Source organism: Pistacia vera, unplaced genomic scaffold, assembly GCF_008641045.1.
Source record: "Pistacia vera cultivar Batoury unplaced genomic scaffold, PisVer_v2 Contig658, whole genome shotgun sequence".
Lineage (NCBI taxonomy): Eukaryota > Viridiplantae > Streptophyta > Magnoliopsida > Sapindales > Anacardiaceae > Pistacia > Pistacia vera.
The window spans coordinates 140,598-162,642 of record NW_022196510.1 but is presented as its reverse complement, the minus strand read 5'-3'; the positions used below and the strand labels follow the sequence as shown (position 1 = coordinate 162,642).

Below are 22,045 nucleotides of genomic sequence, written 5' to 3'. Positions count from 1 at the left end.
ATAACAGCCCTCCCCTTCCCAGCCAATTATAATATCCAACCAATTACCACAACAAATCAAAGTCCCCTATTTACCTTTTTAACCTCCCACCTTGTCTTAACAAAATCAATCTAAATCTGATTTCATTCGCCGTTTGTTCAATCTATTACTGTCCTGTCCCCAGTCCCCACTCTTTCTCTCTCTTCCCCTCTCTTCTATATCCCTGCTATATATTCTTAATTGCGCCGCCAGTGCGCATGGAGATATCCTACGCATCTCCCAGTTTTCAGAGCCTTTCATCCTCTGAATCCTCCACCTCCTCCTCCTCCACTACCAACATGCCATCGACTCGGCCCGTTAAGATTATTCCGCTCCTGCACCCGACGGTTACGGCGTCCTCTTCGAGTGCGTCGTTTTTTGGCTCTGCGTTTACGAAATGGATTACGCATTTCAAGCTCATGACGTGGATTCAGTGGATCGAGATGTTATTACCGTGCTGTCGTTGGATTAGGACTTACAAGTGGCGAGAGTACTTCCAGATCGATCTCATGGCTGGTATCACCGTCGGTGTCATGCTTGTGCCGCAGGTCATAATTCTACCTACTCTACTATTCTCAACGACGATATCAAATGGTCAAGTGTTGTTAGTTTTAATTTGTTTGATACGCGTGTTTTACCTTGTTTAAAATGGAGATTTTTTTTCCCTGTTTGGCTTCCGAGAAAATGCTGGGGAAGAAAACGAAACTGCAATGAAAATGATGGAAAAGAATTTGCAAGAAGAATGTGATTATGATTTTCTATATTTGTGTGAAGCTGTTTTTGTTATAATTTTTTTTCGGACGAGTCTTCGTAAAGCTTCTTTTCTGCTTGGTTGCTAAGAAAAGACGATAAGAATCTAGAAAAACGAACCTGATTTTGATTTTCGATATGTGCGTTTAGTTGTTGTTGTATTTTTCTAAGAGTCTTAGGTGATTTTTTTTTCTGTTTGGCTGCCGAGAAAACGCTGGAAAGGAAAATGAAACTGGTCAGAAAAACGAAGTTGAAGTAAAAGAAACGTAGGTATCGTTTTAGCTTTTATTTGTGTGTCTGGAAATTTATATTTGGTGTGATTCATCATGGTGGTCCAAGAAATTAGAGGATTTAATGTGGTCCTGTTTTTAGCTTTGTTTTTGTGTACAAATTTATTGGAACCTTAAATCATTACTAAATGGATTGGACATGTATGCTGAATAAAGAGGGGTAATGTCTCTTGAGTTGTTATTATTAACCAGTTGCATTGATGATATTTTTTTTTTTGTTCTCAAAACTTCCAATTCTTGCTTGTACCTTCTAATTGAACATGAGTTATGATGAAGTTGAAACATAACCGGTGAAAAAGGAAAAACAATTTGGTTGATTGGACCTTTGCGTAAACTATTATTTTTAGTTTGCATCTTAAGTATGCAGGTTCGACAAAATATGAATTAATCCCTTACGTTACTTTTCAATATATTGTACTATCTCATTCTATTATTATTATTATTAAATTTTTTTATGATGATTCAGGTCCAGAAGATAACGTGGCTGAGTACTATCAGCAGCAGGTAGAGATGCTAGAGGGATTTAACGAAATGGATGCATTAGCGGAACGTGGTTTTGTTCCTGGAATGTCAAGGTTGTAGTGTCATTACACCCTCTTTCTCCATTAGAAATGGTTGTGTACCTGATTGTCCTGTACTGAAAATCTGAAAGGGTATCATGTTGCAGGAAGAGCGAGAAAACTTGGCTAGAGCGAGACTTTGGCTATTAGAATATCAAACATTGCTAACATGGTTCTTTTTGCTGCTAAAGTTTATGCATCTGTCAGAAGTGGTTCTTTGCCATCATTGCATCACATGACTCTCTTCGACCTTCTGTCTGGCTTCATCTTATGGTTTACTGCATTCTCCATGCAAACACCAAATCCATATCAGTACCCTATGGAAAGAAAGGATGCAGCCATTGGTTAGTCTTTTTGGAATTATATAACGGTGATCATATTATAGTTTAAATTCTATATGACTAATAGTCACTGCAAGTTGATAAAAAATGAACTCCTAATCTAGCATATTTTTGTGTCGTTTTCTTGTGTATCATGATTTTGTTGTCTAGTGAAGCCTCCGCTGGACTTAAAATGCCCTTTGTATGAGCATCAGCTAACTAATCTTCAAGTTCTTGCCTCAACACGGTCATGTACTATTTTTGCAGTCATATATAGTTACTAGACATGGATAGAGTGTAGTCCCTAATTTTCGTAAATCTTACGAGTAGATCTATGGACATTGTATTCTGAAGGAAGTATTTGGAAAATGAATCCTTGAAAATGCATGCCATAAGAGAAATAAAAATGAGCAAAATACACTGAAAATAAAAAACGGACGACAGGAAATGAGTAGCCTAATCTGCATATGATCTTAGTCTCAATTCATGAAACTTTGGATGTAAAAAGTTATATTGTTTACATTGGAAAGAGTGGGAAAGGCTTGTAGTTTAGTCTTTAGCAGATTGTGAATCTGATGTGTAATATTTTTTATGAATGAATGAATGGTGTGTCTAATGCTCCCTGTATAAAGCATTGAAATTTGATATTATTGAATGTTGAGTTTCGTTGAAAACTTAATTCATAAGTTATAAATGATGTGCAGGGAATTTTGTGTTTGCCTCAGTCATGGCAACCTTGGACTGCAGATTATCTTGGAGTCAGTGGCACATGGTATCTGATGTAAGTGTTAAGTTTGGTGAAGTCATCCTTCATTGTTGAATGAGACTTTTGTTTTTTGAGAGTAGGACCAATGGGCTGTACTTGAAAGGCAATAATTTCCCACATTTTCTGACACTTTTTTCAGGATGATGATTTCACCTTAGCAAAGAGCAAGAGAGATGGGGTGTGGGCATAATGTTCAGTGACCCTAGTAAACTTTCTGGTTGTTATTGTCGTGCTTTTACCAATGAAATCGTCAAAGCTATGCCCAGGATCACTTTTTGATGTTATCACCAAAATCATTGGCTCGTTGCTGTGCCCTTGCTAAATACATTGACCACTGGATGGATCCTGTTGGACTATCATTGTGAGTGGAGTCTTTCACCATTTCATCTTTCTTTTTTTATGGTGTGAAATTGTGCTTGCGTACATAGAAGGAACTGATGCGCTGTTAGTTATGTAATTGTCATTGCTATTTGGTTCTTCAATTATATTGCTATACTTACAAATTCAATCATAGGATTGTATATAATGTGTCAAAATTACCCATCCATGCTTCAGCATTTCCGAGCATTGTCTTTGGAAAGGAGGTTGATGTATAATAGCTAGTCACTTGGAACCACGACCATTCGGACCTTCAAGTATGATGGTTACTTGAAAGGTCGGAAGGTCAATGGTAGAAGCTTTTTAAGTCATGAGCTAACATTATCAAGGTTACTGATAACGAAAGTAGGGTTTGAATTCTTTTACACTTGTCACGTTATTAATGTGTATAACTTACGATTTTTCTGTTCACTAGTCTTTTAGTGTACTGACATTAAATTGCTGCAGCTGGCCTTGTACACAATTCGCACCTGGTCAATGACGGTGTTGGAAAATGTCAAATCCCTTGTTGGAAGATCAGTGCTCCTGAATATCTACAAAAGCTGACATACCTCTGCTGGAACAACAAGGCTGTAAGAACCATCGACACAGTGCGAGCTTAACCTTGGGTCTCATACTTTGTCGAGGTTGACACGTTCTGCCATCAGACATGCCCTTGCAAGAGGCCCATGATATTGGGGAGTCCTTGCAGGAGAAGTCGAGCTAATGCCAGAGATTGAGCGTGCCTTTGTTCTTGATTACGAGTACCGCACAAACCTGAGACGCTCAAGCCACTCATAGTACTCAGAAAACTGCTGTATATCTGTTATCGTCTTGTGTGTGCCTTTTGTTCCCACCCGAAGTTCAATCGTTAATTGTCCATGAAAGTTGAACCAGTAGAAGCAAATTGTAGTGGACAAAAGATATATATAGATGAGATATTTTAGTTAGTGCCAAATATTTGGATCTGAAAATGACGGGAGCTGGAGAATGGAGACTACCTCTCCGTGAATAGTTATTGGGCCTGGCCCTTATGAGAAAAAAGGTAATAGGGCGGATAATTATTGTATTTAATTTGACCACCGAGCCTTAGAAACGGTTCAAGCCGTTTTTGTTTGGTCATTATGGTCGTATGTAAGGTCGTTGTCCAAAAAAAGGAAAAGTTAGATAATTGATCACTTTCAGACTACAATTTGGACTTCCCCTTCTACCATTTCTATCTATTCACTTTTCTTTTTAAAGCTTTAATCTACTCATCACTCTGATCTATCTTATCTATATTATTATTTTTGTCTTCTGATTTTAACTTTAAGAGTAATATGATTATCATGAGAATGTTCAATTTCTATATTCTGACGCAGGAAACTAAAAACAACTTCCTCTGGCTCTGACTTGTGAGAAATGAGAATCTCCGGATATAGGTAAAGCAAACTAAGCTCTATATTTAATACTAATGTAATGAGTTTCTTAAAAAAAATAGAAATAGAGGGTTAGGTGAAGTAACAGATGGGGCTCTTGGGCAGTGCTTAGTCAAAGGACCTACCATTTACGTTAAAACCAAAAATGTGTTGCCGTGTACGTCTCTAATCATTACCCACTCTCCTATCTTCATGTCCACATTCATTCTCATGTATCTGTTGATTTTATTGGCTCAATTCATCCTTTTATACACAATTCAAACAGCCCCACTACGAAATTTCTTAAAAACTAGTCCTGCAACTGTTCCTGAATGAAATTCGTTAATATATATTAATTTACTTAGTATGACAGTGGTAAATTTCTGAGTTAATTATTATTATTATTTTTACCTCATTTATGTGGAATGTACATTGGTGAGATAATGTTATTAAAATAAACTTGTGCTCACAGCCACATGTTTACTCTAATGAATAATAATCCCCACATGATGGACAATAAAAAATATCTGGACCGACACGGTTATCTAAAATTTGAAGCTTCATTTAAAAATTTCTCAAAATTAGAACACTATAATTGGCCGGGATCGTGATAGACGTAAATAAGGATGCCTAATATTCTTCAAAATTAATTCGGTGGAGTCCACTCATTGAAAAAAAAAAAACAACTATATTACAAGTAATGAAAGAAAGAATTTTGGATTTGTTAAAATAAATGAAATAATTGATGGGCCACGAATCCCACTAACCGTGAGACTTCTGTCCGTCTTATCTCCCCACAACCACCGTGTCATGCGTATACGTATCTCTTCCTTAATTCTTCCCCATATCCATGACATGGGATTCTATGCCCTACACCCACACCCACGCTACCTACACTTTAAAAGGGTTATTATCCCTTACCTCGCCTGACGTTTGCGTTTTCATTCCTCTGAATTAGAAAATTCTCTCAAACCTCCTATATATGTATTACAAAAAAAAACCCTTGGATATTTGAATTTGTTTTCAACCCCTTGTCAATAAGACCTTGTTGCTTGCAACTCCAAAGCCAATTAAATATCTTATTTAATCCTAATTTCACTAAAATAAAAAAATATAAAAAAAAATCAATGAATACAATTTACTTCTAATTTTTTACAAAAAAAATAATAAATAAAATTATATTATTTATGTGCTTACCTCTCCCCTTGTGTGGTCGGATGATAAACCTTTTAGTTATTGGAGTTAGTTATATCCAAAAGTCTTGTATTTGAATCGCAAGAGAAACAATTACTGAGTTTACCCAAACAAAAAAATATATATATATCTATATACTTAAGGGGTTCATAAGACTTTTTCCTTAATGGATTTTGTTATCAAATGGTGGAAGTTTGAGAGAATTATTGAAATCTGATGGGAGGTAAGAATGATCTTTTAAACTTGTGGGGTGCCACTTGAAAAACGCAAACCTAAGGAGAAGTTAGGGATGATATTAATAACTTTAAAAAGAATTTTCGTACAAAGTGATGTGATAGTTGTCACACCATTAGTTTGTGAAAAAAAAGAGAAGATTGATGTGAAACTAGTGATGTGCAGCTGCCATATCACTTTATAAATCTAACATTACCCATTTTGAAAATATAATCGACTCTTATAAAAGATGATCTTATATAATTAAAAATAATTACTTGTAGGAGTTCGTGCTGCTCAACTGCAGCATAACATCGCCAAAAAGGATAGAAGCTCTAATAGGTCCTTTCAAAAGCGGGACCCGTCGAAAAGAATCTACGGCCCAGATCATTCTCTCCTTCGATTCCTATTTCCCACTCAGCATTCCTCAAATACCTCCCCTTTAATCTGAAATTGATACCTACTGCTCGCCTCCGATACAATCTTCACCGTCCATTTCCCCCATCTCCCACACATAAACCAACACCTTCGCACAAACTATCAGGTGCTCTCACCTACAGCCAACCATATTCCGCCACGTCACAACAAAATCCTTCCTATCTATTTATTGACTTTATTAATTTCCGCCTTCACGTTAATTCTGTCACTCATTCGCCTAAAGTGAGCCTCCCAATGCTGTTACACCAGGCACAACTGAATCGATTTTCAAATTCCCTAAACGTTGTTGTATTCGCTCCGAGTTTTCATTTCAGTTAAGGTTTCTAGTTTTCTTCGGTTTTTTTTTCGGTGGCCGGAAAATGGTGGAACCTGTGGGATACGAACAGGAGGAGGAGTTGTTGCTGTTGTCCGAGCACGGCAATGTTGATCGGTCCTGGCGGTTGAACTTCGATGGCTTTCAGTTATCGTCTGAACACGCGGAGAAGAAGCCGCCTCGTGGCCTCCATGACTGCCTCGGAGTTTTAGGTGGTTGTTACTTAATATTTTTGATAATTATTGTTATTTACTAAAATCAAATAAGCTTGCAATGGAGATATTCTATATGAATTTTGTTCGTACTGTTCAATATGGATCTTTTATTGTTTTTTACTTTTTTTTTTTTAAATTGCGTATATTTTTATTGTTATTATTATATCTTTAGTTAGTGGCGGATTTATTCGATTCTGAAATTCGATGTTATATCATTTTTTTTTATGTTTTTATTTATTTTTAATGTACAATTTGAGTGATGGGTAAAAAACGAAAAAAATTTGACAAAAGGATATTAAATTTTAGCTTTTAAGAGCTGACCAGAGAACAAAGTAGTTAAAGCTAGGGCTGAAACTTGAGAAGGTATGTAATTTATGCCGTGTTTGCTTTGAATTTGAGGTTTCATGGCGAAATTGTCCTATTTGAATTTTTTGAATCTTAGTCTAACACTTGAGTGGCTTGTTTTTCGGCTTCTGATCTTGTTAAGAGGTAGAGTTTTGTAATTTTGCCACTATCGTGGCTGTGGGTGTAAATTTTATAACTTTAGAGTTAAGTCTATCATTATGGTCCAAGAAATTAGAGGATTTAAGTGGTACCGTTTTTAGCTTTTATTTTTGATGTCTGGAAATTTATAATTTTGGTGTTGATTCTATCATGGTGGTCCAAGAAATTAGAGGATTTAATGTGGTCCTGTTTTTAGCTTTTAGTTTTGTGTACAAATTTATTGGAACTCTTAAATCATTACTAAATGAATTGGACATGTATGCTGAATAAAAGAGGGGTAATGTCTCTTGAGTTGTTATTATTAACCAGTTGCATTGATGATTATTTTTTTTTGGTTCTCAAAACTTTCCAATTCTTGCTTGTACCTTCTAATATTAACATGAGTTATGATGAAGTTGAAACATAACCGGTGAAAAAGGAAAAACAATCTTTGGTTTGATTGGATCCTTTGCGTAAACTATTATTTTTAGTTTTTGCATCTTAAAGTATGCATGGTTCGACAAAATATGAATTAATCCCTTTTCAGTTACTTTTCAAAATATTATTTGTACTATCTCATCTCTATTTATTTATTATTATTATTATTATTATTTTTTATGATTGATTCAGGTCCAGAAGATAACGTGGCTGAGTACTATCAGCAGCAGGTAGAGATGCTAGAGGGATTTAACGAAATGGATGCATTAGCGGAACGTGGTTTTGTTCCTGGAATGTCAAAGGTTAGTAGTGTCATTACACCCTCTTTTCTCCATTAGAAATGGTTGTGTACCTTGATTGTCCTGTACTGAAAATCTGAAAGTGGTTATCATGTTGCAGGAAGAGCGAGAAAACTTGGCTAGAAGCGAGACTTTGGCTATTAGAATATCAAACATTGCTAACATGGTTCTTTTTGCTGCTAAAGTTTATGCATCTGTCAGAAGTGGTTCTTTGGCCATCATTGCATCCACATTAGACTCTCTTCTTGACCTTCTGTCTGGCTTCATCTTATGGTTTACTGCATTCTCCATGCAAACACCAAATCCATATCAGTACCCTATTGGAAAGAAAAGGATGCAGCCATTGGTTAGTCTTTTTGGAATTATATAACGGTGATCATATTCTAAGATTTAAATTCTATATGACTAATTTAGTCACATGCAAGTTGATAAAAAATGAACTCTCTAATTTCTAGCATATTTTAGTCGTTTTCCTTGTGCGTATCATGATTTTGTTGTCTAGTGAAGCCATCCGCTGGACTTAAAATGCCCTTTTGTAGTGATAGCATCAGCTAACTAATCTTCAAGTTCTTGCCTCAACACGGTCATGTTTACTATTTTTGCAGTCATATATATGTTTACTAGACATGGATAGAGTGTAGTGCCCCTAATTTTGCGTAAATCTTACCGAGTATGATCTATGGACATTTTTGTATTCTGAAGGAAGTATTTGGAAAATGACTCCTTGAAAATGCATGCCATAAGAGAAATAAAAATTGAGCAAAATACACTGAAAGTAAAAACCGGACAAGGAAATGAGTAGCCCTTAATCTGCATATGATCTTAGTCTCAATTCATGAACTTTGGAATGTAAAAAGTTATATTGTTTACATTGGAAAGAGTGGGAAAGGCTTGTAGTTTTAGTCTTTAGCAGATTGTGAATCTGAATGTGTAATATTTTTTATGAATGAATGAATGGTGTCTAATTGCTCCCTGTATAAAGCATTGAAATTTTGATATTATTATGAATGTTTGGAGTTTCGTTGAAAGACTTAATTCATAAGTTATAAATGATGTGCAGGGAATTCTTGTGTTTGCCTCAGTCATGGCAACGCTTGGACTGCAGATTATCTTGGAGTCAGTGCGCACTATGGTATCTGATGTAAGTGTTGAAGTTTGGTGAAGTTCCATCCTTCATTGTTGAATGAGACTTTTGTTTATTTTGAGAGTAGGACCAATGGGCTGTACTTGAAAGGCAATAATTTCCCACATTTTCTATGACACTTTTTTCAGGATGATGATTTCAACCTTAGCAAAGAGCAAGAGCGATGGGTTGTGGGCATAATGCTCTCAGTGACCCTAGTAAAACTTCTTCTGGTTGTTTATTGTCGTGCTTTTACCAATGAAATCGTCAAAGCTTATGCCCAGGATCACTTTTTTGATGTTATCACCAACATCATTGGCCTCATTGCTGTGCTCCTTGCTAAATACATTGACCACTGGATGGATCCTGTTGGAGCTATCATTGTGAGTGGAGTTTCTTTCACCATTTCATCCTTCTCTTTGTTTATGGTGTGAAATTGTGCTTGCGTACATAGAAGGAACTGATGCTGTTGTTAGTTATGCTAACTTGTCATTGCTATTTGGTTCTTCAATTATATTGCTTATACTGTACAAATTCAATCATAGGATTGTATATAATGTGTCAAAATGTACCCATCCATGCTTCAGCATTTCCGAGCATTGTCTTCTGGAAAGGAGGTTGATGTAATTAATAGCTAGTCACTTGGAACCACTGACCATTCTGGACCTTTCAAAGTACGATGGTTACTTGAAAGGTCCAGGAAGGTCAATGGTAGAAGCTTTTTAAGTCATGAGCTAACATTATCAAGGTTACTGATAACTGATAAGTATGGGTTTGAATTCTTTTACACTTGTCACGTTATTTATGTGTATACTTCACGATTTTTCTTTGTTCACTAGTCTTTATGTGTACTGACATTTAACTTGCTGCAGCTGGCCTTGTACACAATTCGCACCTGGTCAATGACGGTGTTGGAAAATGTCAACTCCCTTGTTGGAAGATCAGCTGCTCCTGAATATCTACAAAAGCTGACATACCTCTGCTGGAACCACCACAAGGCTGTAAGACACATCGACACAGTGCGAGCTTATACCTTTGGGTCTCACTACTTTGTCGAGGTTGACATCGTTCTGCCATCAGACATGCCCTTGCAAGAGGCCCATGATATTGGGGAGTCCTTGCAGGAGAAGCTCGAGCTACTGCCAGAGATTGAGCGTGCCTTTGTTCATCTTGATTACGAGTACTCGCACAAACCTGAGCACGCTCAAGCCCACTCATAGTACCTCAGAAACTCTGCTGTAATATCTGTTATCGTCTTGTTGGTGCCTTTTGTTCCCACCCTAGAAGTTCAATCGTTAATTGTCCATGAAAGTTGAACCATGTAGAAACAAATTGTAGTGGACAAAGAGAATATATAGATGAGATATTTTGTTAGTTAGTGCCAAATATTTGGATCTGAAAATGATCGGGAGCTGGAGAATGGAGACTACTCCTCTCTCGTGAATAGTTATTGGGCCTGGCCCTTATGAGAAAAAAGGTATATAGGGCGGATAATTATTGTATTTAATTTGACCACCGAGCCTTTAGAAACGGTTCAAGCCGTTTTTTGTTTGGTTTATTATGGTCGTATCTGGTAAGGTCGTTGTCCAAAAAAAGGGAAAGTTAGATAATTGATCACTTTCAGCTACTACAATTTGGACTTCCCCTTCTACCATTTCTATCTCATTCACTTTTCTTTTTTAAAGCTTTAATCTACTCATCACTCTGAAGTCTGATCTATTCTTTTATCTATTTATTTATTTATTTTTGTCTTCTGATTTTAACTTAAAAGAGTAATTTTATCATGAGAATGTTACAATTTTCTATATTCTGACGCAGGAAACTAAAAGCTAACTTCCTCTGGCTCTGACTTGTGAGAAATGAGAATCTCCGGATATAGGTAAAGGCAAACTAAGCTCTATATTTAATACTAATGTAATGAGTTTGTCTAAATAAAAATAGAAATAGTAAGGGTTAGGTGAAGTAACAGATGGTGGCTCTTGGGCATGTGCATTAGTCAAAGGACCTACCATTTACGTTAAAAACAATAATAGTGTTGCCGTGTACGTATCTAATCATTACCCACTCTCCTATCTTCATGTCCACATTCATTCTCATGTATCTGTTGATTTTATTGGCTCAATTCATTCCTTTTATACACAATTCAAACAGCCCCACTACGAAATTTCTTAAAAACTAGTCCTGCAACTGTTCCTTGAAATGGTAAATTTCATGAGTTAAATTATTATTATTAATTTTTTACTTTACGTAATTGACAGTGGTAAATTTCATGAGTTGAATTATTATTATTATTATTTTTACCTCATTTATGTGGAATGTACATTGGTGAGAATAATGTTATTAAAATAAACTTGTGCTCACAGCCACATGTTTACTATAATGAATAATAATCCCCACATGATTCTCTGGTGTGTGATGGACAAATTTAAAAATATCTGGACCGACACTTTTTCTTAATCAAATATTCTAATTGAAATTCTTAAATCTCAACACACGTCAATTCCCAATTCACAATAATTCCAAAACACCCTTTCGACTACAACTCACAGCCACGTTTGACGTTTCTCTTTTTTTATTCCTTTAAAAGCTTTAAGTATGAGAATCAATAAGGCTTGTAAAAATATCAACGTGGTAATTACAGCGTTAACCTTACATAAGTTATAACAACCCTCCCCTTCCCTGCCAATTATAATATCCAACCAATTACCAAAACAAATCAGAGTCCCCTATTTACCTTTTTAACCGCCCACCTTGTCTTAACAAAATCAATCTCAATCTAATTTCATTCGCCGTTTGTTCAATCTATTACTGTCCTGTCCCCAGTCCCCACTCTTTCTCTCTCTTCGCCTCTCTCCTATATCCCCCTGCTATATATTCTTAATTGCGCCGCCAGTGCGCATGGAGATATCCTACGCATCTCCCAGTTTTCAGAACCTTTCATCCTCTGAATCCTCCACCTCCTCCTCCTCCACTACCAACATGCCATCGACTCGGCCCGTTAAGATTATTCCGCTCCAGCATCCGACGGTTACGGCGTCCTCTTCGAGTGCGTCGTTTTTTGGCTCTGTGTTTACGAAATGGATAACGCATTTCAAGCTCATGACGTGGATTCAGTGGATCGAGATGTTATTACCGTGCTGTCGTTGGATTAGGACTTACAAGTGGCGAGAGTACTTCCAGATCGATCTCATGGCTGGTATCACCGTCGGTGTCATGCTTGTGCCGCAGGTCATAATTCTACCCACTCTACTATTGTCCCAACGACGATATCAAATGGTCAAGTGTTGTTAGTTTTAATTTGTTTGATATGCGTGTTTTGCCTTGTTTAAAACGGAGATTTTTTTTCCCTGTTTGGTTCCGAGAAAATGCTGGAGAAGCAAACGAAACTGCAATGAAAATGATGGAAAAGATTTGCAAAAGAATGTGATTATGATTTTCGATATGGTGTGAAGCTGTTTTTGTTATAATTTTTTTCGGAAGAGTCTTCGTAAAGCTTCTTTTCTGCTTGGTTGTTAGAAAAGAACGATAAGAATCTAGAAAAACGAACCTGATTTGATTTTCGATATGTGCGTTTAGTTGTTGTTGTATTTTTCTAAGAGCTTAGGTGATTTTTTTTTTGGCTGCCGAGAAAACGCTGGAAAGGAAAATGAAACTGGTCAGAAAAACGAAGTTGAAGTAAAAGACGTGATAATTTTTTGATATTTTTATAAGATTTTACGGTGGAGCTCTCTTTTCTCATTGGTCCCGGCGTAAATCGCTGGTGTAAGCGAGACTCAAAAACAAAAAAAATAAATTGCCACGTTTTTTTTTTTTTTTTTTTTAACTTCCAGCTTTATTGGGTTTCTGTTTGACTGCTTCTTCACACTTTTTTTCTTTCTTTCTTGAACTGATATTTTTACTTTCTCATTTAACCGGTAATTTTACTTTCTCATGTTTGAATTTTCTTTCATTTTCCATTACTTTCTTGGCCGGCAACCTATGACTTTTTTTACCGTCACTGCATTTAATCAACGTAGTGGTTTTCATCTAAATAAAAATTTTGCTTGTTTTGTTGTTGCAGTTGCATCAACACGTAACTCTAATTTCTGTGAATGATTGGATTAGTTTAGATTTTTTTATCAAATCCTAAGGTAGTATAATCAAATCTTCAAGAGCTTTTAAAGTCTACGAATGATTTCAATGGTGGGCCCAATTAGATGTTGAGATTAAAAATATAAGAGATCAGAACTTGCTTTGTACGATAATTGGGCTTGTGGGCTTGCTCTTCTACTAAATCGGCAACCCATGTTGGGATATTACACTATGGAACTAAATGCACCCCAAGTGTTTATACACTCTTAGCAAGCTTTTGGATATGCATACTTATTATACTAACCGGGTTTATTGTTATGTTTCATGGAATCCCTTGGATTTCTCAATGTCTTAGGATTGGCTTTTACATTAACTTACCATATATTGCAAAGCGTTTTGGCTGTTGTGAGTGGAATTTATTTTGTCTACCCAACTTGATTCAGTAGTTGAGTAAATAGGTTATGTGGTTTTCACTTTTTTGTTTTTTCAAATGACCAGGCGATGTCTTATGCAAAATTAGCTGGGCTTGAAGCGATTTATGGATTATGTAAGTGGACCGCAAGATCTTTACAAATGTTACTTTTTTGGATTGCATTTATGTGGAAGTAATTGTTGAAAGATCACAGTCACAAATTTGATGTAAATTCAATCATTTTGGGGTAAACGTTATGACTGATAATACTTTAATTGGTTATCTTGGAATTTGCTTTAATCCAATTAAACCAGGGACGGAGGTTCGACAAATTTGCCTCATCAAATCTATAAGCAGTGCGAATTCTGTATAATCCTCTGGTGCAATTTTGCTCCTTCTTCCTATAATTTTTTATTTTATTTTTTTAATTTAAAAGATCACGCTACAATTTCCTAAACTGGACCTGTTTTCATACTGACTAATATTTGGTATTGCTGTCAGCAACTGACTACTTATCAAATCTGCCAATGGTGGCTCTTTGCCTTTTGCATTGACATGTTACAGCCATATTACAATCTAATAATTTCTTTGTTAGTTTTACTTTTTATATGGAATTAATATTTTGCTTCTCACCTCTATATATCTTCCTTTGTAACTCTGGATTTGTCACTTTGGTCTTGCAAGGTAGACTCTGGTTTTGTGCCAATATTTGTGTATGCCATATTTGGGTCATCTCGCCAGCTAGCAATTGGTCCAGTAGCTTTGGTTTCTCTCTTGGTCTCTAATGTCTTAGCTGGAATTGCTGATTCATCCGATGAGTTATACACAGAACTTGCAATATTATTGGCTCTCATGGTTGGAGTATGTGAATGCATTATGGGATTGTTGAGGTAATCTCCCTAGTCTTTCCTTAATGCAATTAGTCACAGCATGTGTAAAGCCTTCTCTCTCTCTATGTTGGCGTTTGTGTGTTGTGTTGCGTAACTTGCGTTCGTGTTTATTCTCTTTAGGCACATAAAGTGGGTCTGCATTGGCTGAATATACAAACTAGCGTTTTGCTGTAATTGAAAAACTAGTGTGAAAGCCTCAGATTTTGCCGTGAAATATAGTCTGATAGTCATGTAATGAAACATGTCATGTTGCCAATTATTAGTGTGGTCCTCATATTATCGAAGAATACATTCTAGCTGTGCTAGCGGCTTCTTAAATTACTATATATTGTTATGGATTGGCATAATAGTACCTATCACTTCAGAGCCAACAATATGCTATCTACTTTGTCCTCTCTTTGAAGGGTAAGATAGTGGACTAAGAGAGAAAGGTCGGTGAGATGTGATTTGGGGAATTCCTTGGACCCCAATCATCGTGTTTAACTTTTTTCTTTCTTTCTATCATATATTTATAAGTTTAAAGTTTCCTCTGATTTTGTTGATGCCTTATTGCTTTTAAAATAGATAGTTATTCAGCTAATCTTTTTCTTTCCAGGCTTGGATGGCTTTTACGTTTCATTAGTCATGCTGTGATCTCTGGCTTTACAACTGCTTCGGCCATTGTGATTGCTTTATCTCAAGCAAAGTATTTCTTGGGTTATAGTATTGTACGTAGCAGTAAGATTGTGCCACTGATTAAGAGCATAATTGCTGGAGCAGATAAGGTATCCTTTGTGTGTGCTTAATACATATAGTTTTGCTGCTTTTGTGTGTGTGTGTGTTGCTTTTCAGAATTGTGATTAAATCACCTCTTTGTTGATGTACATTCACCATTATATGGGTCTTGTTAATTTATGAGCTTGATATGTGGTGAAAGCGCTGAATTCAGATTTCAAACAGTATTTTCTATTTTGTGTGTTCTATTGCATATATATATATATATTTTTTTTTTTTTTTTGGGACATGGGAAAATGGAGGAACATGGTTTTGGTCTCTTCCATCTGCGATGTGTGTGATTGAAATTGTTACTTATGGCTTTATTGACAGTAATGCGCTTCAGTACTACATCCACTTCAATGTTTTACCAGAATCTATCTTGATGACTCCTGATATGTTTAATTTGCACGTTGGGTGATATCAGTTATTATGTTTTCATGAAGCAACCCTTTTGTATATAGCAAACTGGTTGTTGCATACTTGGGTATAAGTGTGTTTAGCCTATCTTTTTGATATGCATCAGTCCTGTTATCCATTCTCGGTTTTCAGTTATTGTACATGTGTTCATCTACTTTTTTGCTGTTTCTTGCCTTGTGTCACAACTCATTCACTCCTTTCTTAACCACAGGTGATGTTTTCCTTTTGTAGTTTTCATGGCCCCCTTTTGTAATGGGATCTATCATCCTTGCAATACTTCTGATCATGAAGCACTTGGTATGAACCCCTTTCCTTATTCTTTTTTACTTACATATGGGTGGAAAATAAGATAGTTTTCTTTAACTAAACAATGGTTTCATGTTAGGGAAAAACAAGGAAGTACTTGAGGTTTCTGCGAGCAGCAGGTCCCCTCACAGCAGTCGTCTTGGGGACAACTTTTGTGAAAATATATCATCCATCTTCCATTTCTTTGGTGAGAATCGCATAAATTAAGCCCACTTCAACAGTTGGATGCATTATTTTCTAAAATGTTTGGGTTTTTTATGTACTCTTTAATAACATTTGGTATGTAGCAATTGTTTGCCTGTAATAAATTTAAAAATTCATTTTGTTAAAGCCGAGCAAATGTTTCCATGTAATTTGATCTTGGTTGTAGCTGATGTCACAGATGTAGAGTTGAAGCATTATCAATGTTGGATAAATGTTTTCTTTAAAGCTGCTGTTTCTATTAAAGTTTTTTAATGAATGATAGATTTTTCAAAGTCACTCTTAAACAGAGCTGCTAAAGCCTTTTACATATTGTTTTAGGTAGGAGAGATACCACAAGGCCTCCCAAAGTTTTCAGTTCCTAAAGAATTTGGTTATATAACGTCTTTGATTCCAACTGCACTTCTCATAACTGGGGTAGCTATATTGGTAAGAAAATATGAAGAAAATTCTGCCTATAACATATTACTTTATAGATTTGAGCTTGCAAAACATAATCCAGTCACATTACTGTTTGAACTTCAGGAATCTGTAGGGATTGCAAAAGCACTGGCTGCAAAGAATGGGTATGAATTGGACTCGAACCAAGAGGTATGTTTTAGTAAAGAAAGGGAAGTTCCATTGCTCCATGATTATCATAATATAGCAGCCTCATGAACACCATTTATTTAGTGCTCATATTTTGGTGGCATCTTTTTTCTCTGGTTTTCTTGATCACCTTCCAATCTGAACTGTGTTTCATGCGATAACTTCATTTGGAGGGTTATTCGCTAGATTGAAAATTGATAAAGATTTACTGGCAAAAATTTATTCCTGGATTCTTTCTTCTCTTCATTATTTTCACGTTAACTTTTCATGCATTCAATTTTTACTTTTAATTATATTCTTCCATTGCCAATTTTTATATTGAAAAGTCTCATCTATGAGAAGCTTCTGTTGAGTAAAATAATGTGGGTTTGTGAATTCTATTCTCAAGAATATCAAGGTCATTCTTGGTATAATGATCAGCAACTTTTTTTTTTTTTCTCTCATTTCAATCCTTAGGAGTGCACTATCTATAAAAAAGATGTGGACTTCAGCTTAGACTGTGTATTCCTTGTTGTTGGTTAATGTAATATGAATAAATTTCTTTTTTCTTTTTAGGATAAGTGAATGCTATCTTATCATTGTAATGAGAAAAGACAGGGTTTGTGATTTTTGACACAAACTTTTGAAATCTCAATATCAAAAGAGCATGTCTACTACCATATTGGAAGGAAAGAAATTCCTAACAATCTTCTTTTGTTTTTCTTCCAACAGTTGTTTGGCCTTGGTGTAGCTAATATTATGGGCTCATTCTTTTCAGCATATCCCACAACAGGTGAGACTTTACTGAGTTATTGAGGGCAGCAAACATAGTTATATATTTTAGTTTAAATTCCTCTTGGGTCATTTTAATTTCACATGTCATTTGTGATACAATGATATGCTACTGAATGACAGGTTCTCTTTTGAACATGTCTACTAGGCTCCTTTTCTAGGTCAGCTGTGAATCATGAAAGTGGAGCAAAAACTGGCTTATCAGGAATTATAACAGGAATCATAATGGGCTGTGCTCTTTTATTCTTGACCCGATTGTTTGAATACATACCCCAGGTTGGTTTAAATGGCGATTTTGTTTCTGAATGGGAACATGAAATAAGGGTTTGTTTGATAGCATGTTTTTCTTCTAATTTTGTTCATTCTTCCTATAATTTCCTGGCTAAAGAACATTAATTTGTCAGTTTATCAAGGCCAAGGAAATTGGAAATTTTAGAAACTTTCATGAAATGTCACAGCTATTTATTTCTTCCTTTTTTTTGGTTCTCTACATTTGCTGTTTTAGTATCAGTGCAGTTGTTAAGAGCATATTTATTTGAAATGCTAATTATGAAACTTATGACTTCATTTCCTTACAGTGTGCTCTGGCTGCAATAGTAATCTCTGCTGTAATGGGTCTGGTAAGTATGCTAAATCTGCGTGGTAAAAGTTAATACTATACTAGGTCCACATCTTATGCTTATCATGGTTAGATTGTGTAATTTTCTGTTTAGGATATACATTAGATCAATTTGAGCTAGAACAAATTGATATGGCCAATCAGTTGTGGCTTTTGGGTCCTTCCCCGGCTGTTATTTATGTTATTGAGTTCTTAGTTTGGAATCATTTTTCTTGAATACTACTAATTTTTCTAAAGATAGATTGCCAGTTTTATTGAGTACTAGAAACTTTTGTCTTTGTCATACATTCCTGAAAGTATGTGCGGTTCTGTGATCCTCTGATATTAACCTTTTATTACTTCTATGCTCATCAACTTAGCTGTTATAAGTTGCATTACGGACAACATGTGAAGTTTCAAAAGCCTAAAGGTGGTTACACACCAAGAAAAATAGGATTGAAACTGGATTATGGTATATGTGTAGCGAAAAATAATATTTTGTACTCAAAGTTGACTTTATTCAAATAAAAGAAAAGATTCCTTTTTTTTTACAGCTTTTGAGTATGGTGCTTTCATGTACTTGTTATTTCAGGTGGATTATGAAGAGGCTATTTTTTTATGGGGTGTAGATAAGAGAGATTTTCTTCTATGGACAATTACTAGTGTTACAACTTTGTTCCTTGGTATTGAGATTGGTGTCCTTGTTGGGGTAAGCATTCAAATCACGACAACTTTTCATTAGTTTTATATAATTGTCTATGTGTAATATATATATATTTTTTTTGAAATTTTCAATTGATATATGTTTGATTTCTTGTTGAACTCTTCATGTGTCAATGTTGTCTCATATGTGCTTAATTATTACTTGCAATAATGCTAGTATATTTAGTTTTAAGCTTAAAGTTTGATGGAAATTCTGCAATATGACTCCAGTACTTTAGCTTGTGAAAGTGTAATTATCATAGTCAATATAGCTTAGAAAGGCAAACACTCGATGCTAATAGAAATATGCATGGGCTGATTGCATGAATATCACCATAATGCTGGAAAGAGATTATCCAACTTAATATTGATTTTTGAATCGCAGGTAGGTGCTTCACTTGCCTTTGTCATCCATGAATCAGCAAATCCTCATATTGGTATGTGGAGAATTTTCTCCTTGTTTACGCGTATAATATGCACCATGGTTTAATTGCAAGTTTGCCCACCAGAGCTATTAATCTTATTGCCGTTTCTTGTTTAAACTAATCTTTCTATCTCTTTCTCTCTTAGGGTTTATGATACCCTAATCGGTTTGTTTTCATTATTATCATCTTTTTCAAGTTCTTTCATCAAAATTTTGATGATAACAATGTCTTTGTTATTATCACAACACGGAATCTTCTTAGAGTTTTCCACTTTCAGGATCAACTGCAGGAATCATTTCTTATCTTTATATCCATAAACTTGTATTTTGTTTTATATTGAAACTTTTATCTCCATTAGTAAACCTATGTCTAGATATTCCCTCACTTTTTAGAGGCTTAAAGTTGAACTTATTGTCACCTTTCATCCAACTGATGTCTTGGGGTTTACAAACATCTAAATATGTGTTGTAGGAAAATTTTGGCAAAATGCAAAATTCCAATTAAAAAAAAAATAAATGACAGAAAATAAAAAAACATATTTACATTCTCAAGATTTATTTCTCAAAACAATAAAACACTTCTAATTGACTTCATTTTTTTCTTTTTTGTTAAAGTAGTTATTTTTACAATATGTACTTTTCTTTTTTGAAAATCTCTATTGAATGTCTTTTTACTCTTCATTGTCAGAACATTAATTTCATTAATTTTAAAAGAGAATAACAAGTGCATTTTAAAATCTTGAATATATAAAATTCAAACCCCCATTTCTTTTGTTAAAAACTATTTGCAAAATAATAGGGAACAACAATACCCAGAAGCATATATTACTAACTATACGGTTTGGTGTATACTGCAGCTGTATTGGGACGTCTTCCAGGCACCACTGTGTATAGAAACATTCAACAATACCCGGAAGCATATACTTACCATGGAATTGTGATCGTTCGTGTTGATGCACCTATCTATTTTGCAAATACAAGTTACATAAAAGACAGGTACAGATAAAAAAATCCCTAAGTTGATAAATCCAAAAATCTTTTGCATTTTCTGATATTATCAGTTGAATTGTTTCTTCAATTTAGCAATAAAATATAAGTCACTTCAAATTTTGACCAGGCTACGAGAATATGAACTTGAGGTTGATAAATCTTCAAGACGTGGACCAGAAGTTGAAAGAATCTACTTTGTGATCTTAGAGATGGCACGTAAGAGTTACTTACTCTATCTTCATATTTTGGTCATAAAAAAGTGTATACTTTGTCTATTGTTGTGCTTAAGTACAAACAATGGTAAATTATGCCTTTTAAAAGTATGATAGATTTTTTATTTTTGCATATTTTATTTTTAAAATTTCTATTTTGCTTTTGCTAATATGATGTTTTCACTTGCCAATGTTCTTTTGGTTAGCTAATTTCTGTTGTACATAAGTTGCGAAAAACATGTGAACACAAATACTGTTTGCACTTATTTCCAGCCAATGTTGAATAACTGCTTGATCATTATGTATTTAAGCTAATTATTGGTGACACAGAAGTTTCTTAGCATCCAAGGATTTACAAAGTGTTGATTCATCCAACTTTGTGGTTAGATCTTCAATCTATCCACTGTGTGCAAGTGATTGCTTAGTATGAGTGTTGCAGTACCCATTGATATTTATTTCCAGTGGTTCTTATCAATGATATTAGTATCACTTATCATTTTTTGGTGATTATTTCTTGTTCTAGTCATTCAGTTAAATGAGTTTGAAATTATTTTTATATTATCCCTGTCAAGCTTGGTCAAAGTAAGGTTCCCATGGTGGTCCACTTTCTTACATCCATTTGTTCTTGACTCTGTTGCAGCTGTTACTTACATAGATTCCAGTGCTGCTCAAGCTTTGAAAGAATTGCATCAAGAATATAAAGCACGGGACATTCAGGTTGGGTATCCTTCTATACGTGGAATGACCTCATGTTGATAAAGAGCTATTATTTTCTGGGAAGATAATTATTATATTCATGCTAATCATTGGTGTTGTATCACAGATTGCCATATCCAATCCGAATAGAGAGGTTCTGATGACATTGTCGAAATCTGGTCTTGTGGATCTGATTGGTAAAGAATGGTACTTTGTGAGAGTCCATGATGCAGTCCAAGTTTGCCTTCAGCATGTGCAGAGCTTAAAAGAGACTTCGAAATTGGCAGATCCGTTACCTGATGATAAACGGAGTTTCTTCCAGAGGTTATTGATACGTACAGGCCAGGATTTATCGATTTCTGAACTGGAGTCAGGTAGTGCAAGCTCTTCTGATTCCAAGAACACAGACCCTCAACGGGAGCCATTGTTACATCGCAAATAGAGAAATTGCTTCTCAGTGTTCCTTATTGGATCTAATGATGCCAAATTTTTTGCTTGGCAATCCACGCCTAGCTATTAAAATTTGATTGTTTATTGTAAATAGAATCCATTGTTGTAAAATTGAATGCCATTAGAACTTTGATTTCTTGTATGTAATGTATTGAATGGCTCATGTTATCAGTTCATAAATACTATACCACCATTTTTTAGTACTGTAAAGCCAAGGTTTGTATTGTTTCATCAAGTCTTGGAGGCTGATAATAATAGTACCTTTTCTTTATCAGGGGATAAACCATATTATGCTCTGTTTCTCGTTTCACTGGTTCTTTCATTCAAGCTATAGTATGTTCAATTGTTCATAGGTCCTTGTTAAATAAAGATTAACCAGTCATCAAA

General features: G+C 35.2%; 2 protein-coding genes and 1 pseudogene across 5 annotated transcripts; all 3 read left to right on the top strand.

Moving 5' to 3' along the window:
• Positions 1–236: 236 nt before the first annotated feature.
• On the top strand, positions 237–3,862 carry LOC116112239 (annotated as a pseudogene).
• Positions 3,863–6,662: 2,800 nt separating this feature from the next.
• On the top strand, positions 6,663–10,548 carry LOC116112256 (metal tolerance protein 11). Of its 2 annotated transcripts, none has more exons than XM_031398413.1 (6): positions 6,663–6,828; positions 7,945–8,054; positions 8,152–8,397; positions 9,112–9,192; positions 9,324–9,557; positions 10,047–10,548. In XM_031398413.1, exons 1-6 carry the CDS (start codon positions 6,663–6,665, stop codon positions 10,392–10,394), a joined length of 1,185 nt encoding a protein of 394 aa, XP_031254273.1. In that variant the 3' UTR covers positions 10,395–10,548. The 2 variants fall into 2 exon arrangements, with proteins under 2 accessions (XP_031254273.1, XP_031254274.1); XM_031398414.1 differs by lacking the exon at positions 6,663–6,828 and adding an exon at positions 7,019–7,194.
• A 1,373-nt stretch (positions 10,549–11,921) lies between these two features.
• Positions 11,922–21,941, top strand: LOC116112252 (sulfate transporter 4.1, chloroplastic-like). 3 transcript variants are annotated; one of them, XM_031398405.1, is made up of 17 exons: positions 11,922–12,402; positions 13,744–13,792; positions 14,346–14,547; positions 15,143–15,311; positions 15,952–16,017; positions 16,106–16,213; positions 16,549–16,656; positions 16,753–16,818; positions 17,527–17,587; positions 17,735–17,862; positions 18,165–18,206; positions 18,777–18,893; positions 19,272–19,323; positions 20,168–20,306; positions 20,428–20,516; positions 21,153–21,229; positions 21,336–21,941. In XM_031398405.1, exons 1-17 carry the CDS (start codon positions 12,073–12,075, stop codon positions 21,648–21,650), a joined length of 2,118 nt encoding a protein of 705 aa, XP_031254265.1. In that variant the 5' UTR covers positions 11,922–12,072; the 3' UTR covers positions 21,651–21,941. The 3 variants fall into 3 exon arrangements, with proteins under 3 accessions (XP_031254265.1, XP_031254268.1, XP_031254266.1); XM_031398408.1 differs by having other exon boundaries at positions 12,304–12,402; positions 14,342–14,547; XM_031398406.1 differs by lacking the exon at positions 11,922–12,402 and adding an exon at positions 13,134–13,650.
• The last annotated feature ends 104 nt before the right edge of the window (positions 21,942–22,045 follow it).

Coding starts and splice junctions, on each gene's coding strand:
- LOC116112256 (XM_031398413.1), top strand. CDS start 6,663: ATGGTGGAACCTGTGGGATACGAACAGGAGGAGGAGTTGTTGCTGTTG. Junction 8,398..9,111: donor AGAAAAGGATGCAGCCATTG/GTTAGTCTTTTT, acceptor AATGATGTGCAG/GGAATTCTTGTGTTTGCCTC. Junction 9,558..10,046: donor ATCCTGTTGGAGCTATCATT/GTGAGTGGAGTT, acceptor AACTTGCTGCAG/CTGGCCTTGTACACAATTCG.
- LOC116112252 (XM_031398405.1), top strand. CDS start 12,073: ATGGAGATATCCTACGCATCTCCCAGTTTTCAGAACCTTTCATCCTCT. Junction 18,207..18,776: donor TCTCTGCTGTAATGGGTCTG/GTAAGTATGCTA, acceptor TTGTTATTTCAG/GTGGATTATGAAGAGGCTAT. Junction 20,517..21,152: donor TGTGATCTTAGAGATGGCAC/GTAAGAGTTACT, acceptor ACTCTGTTGCAG/CTGTTACTTACATAGATTCC.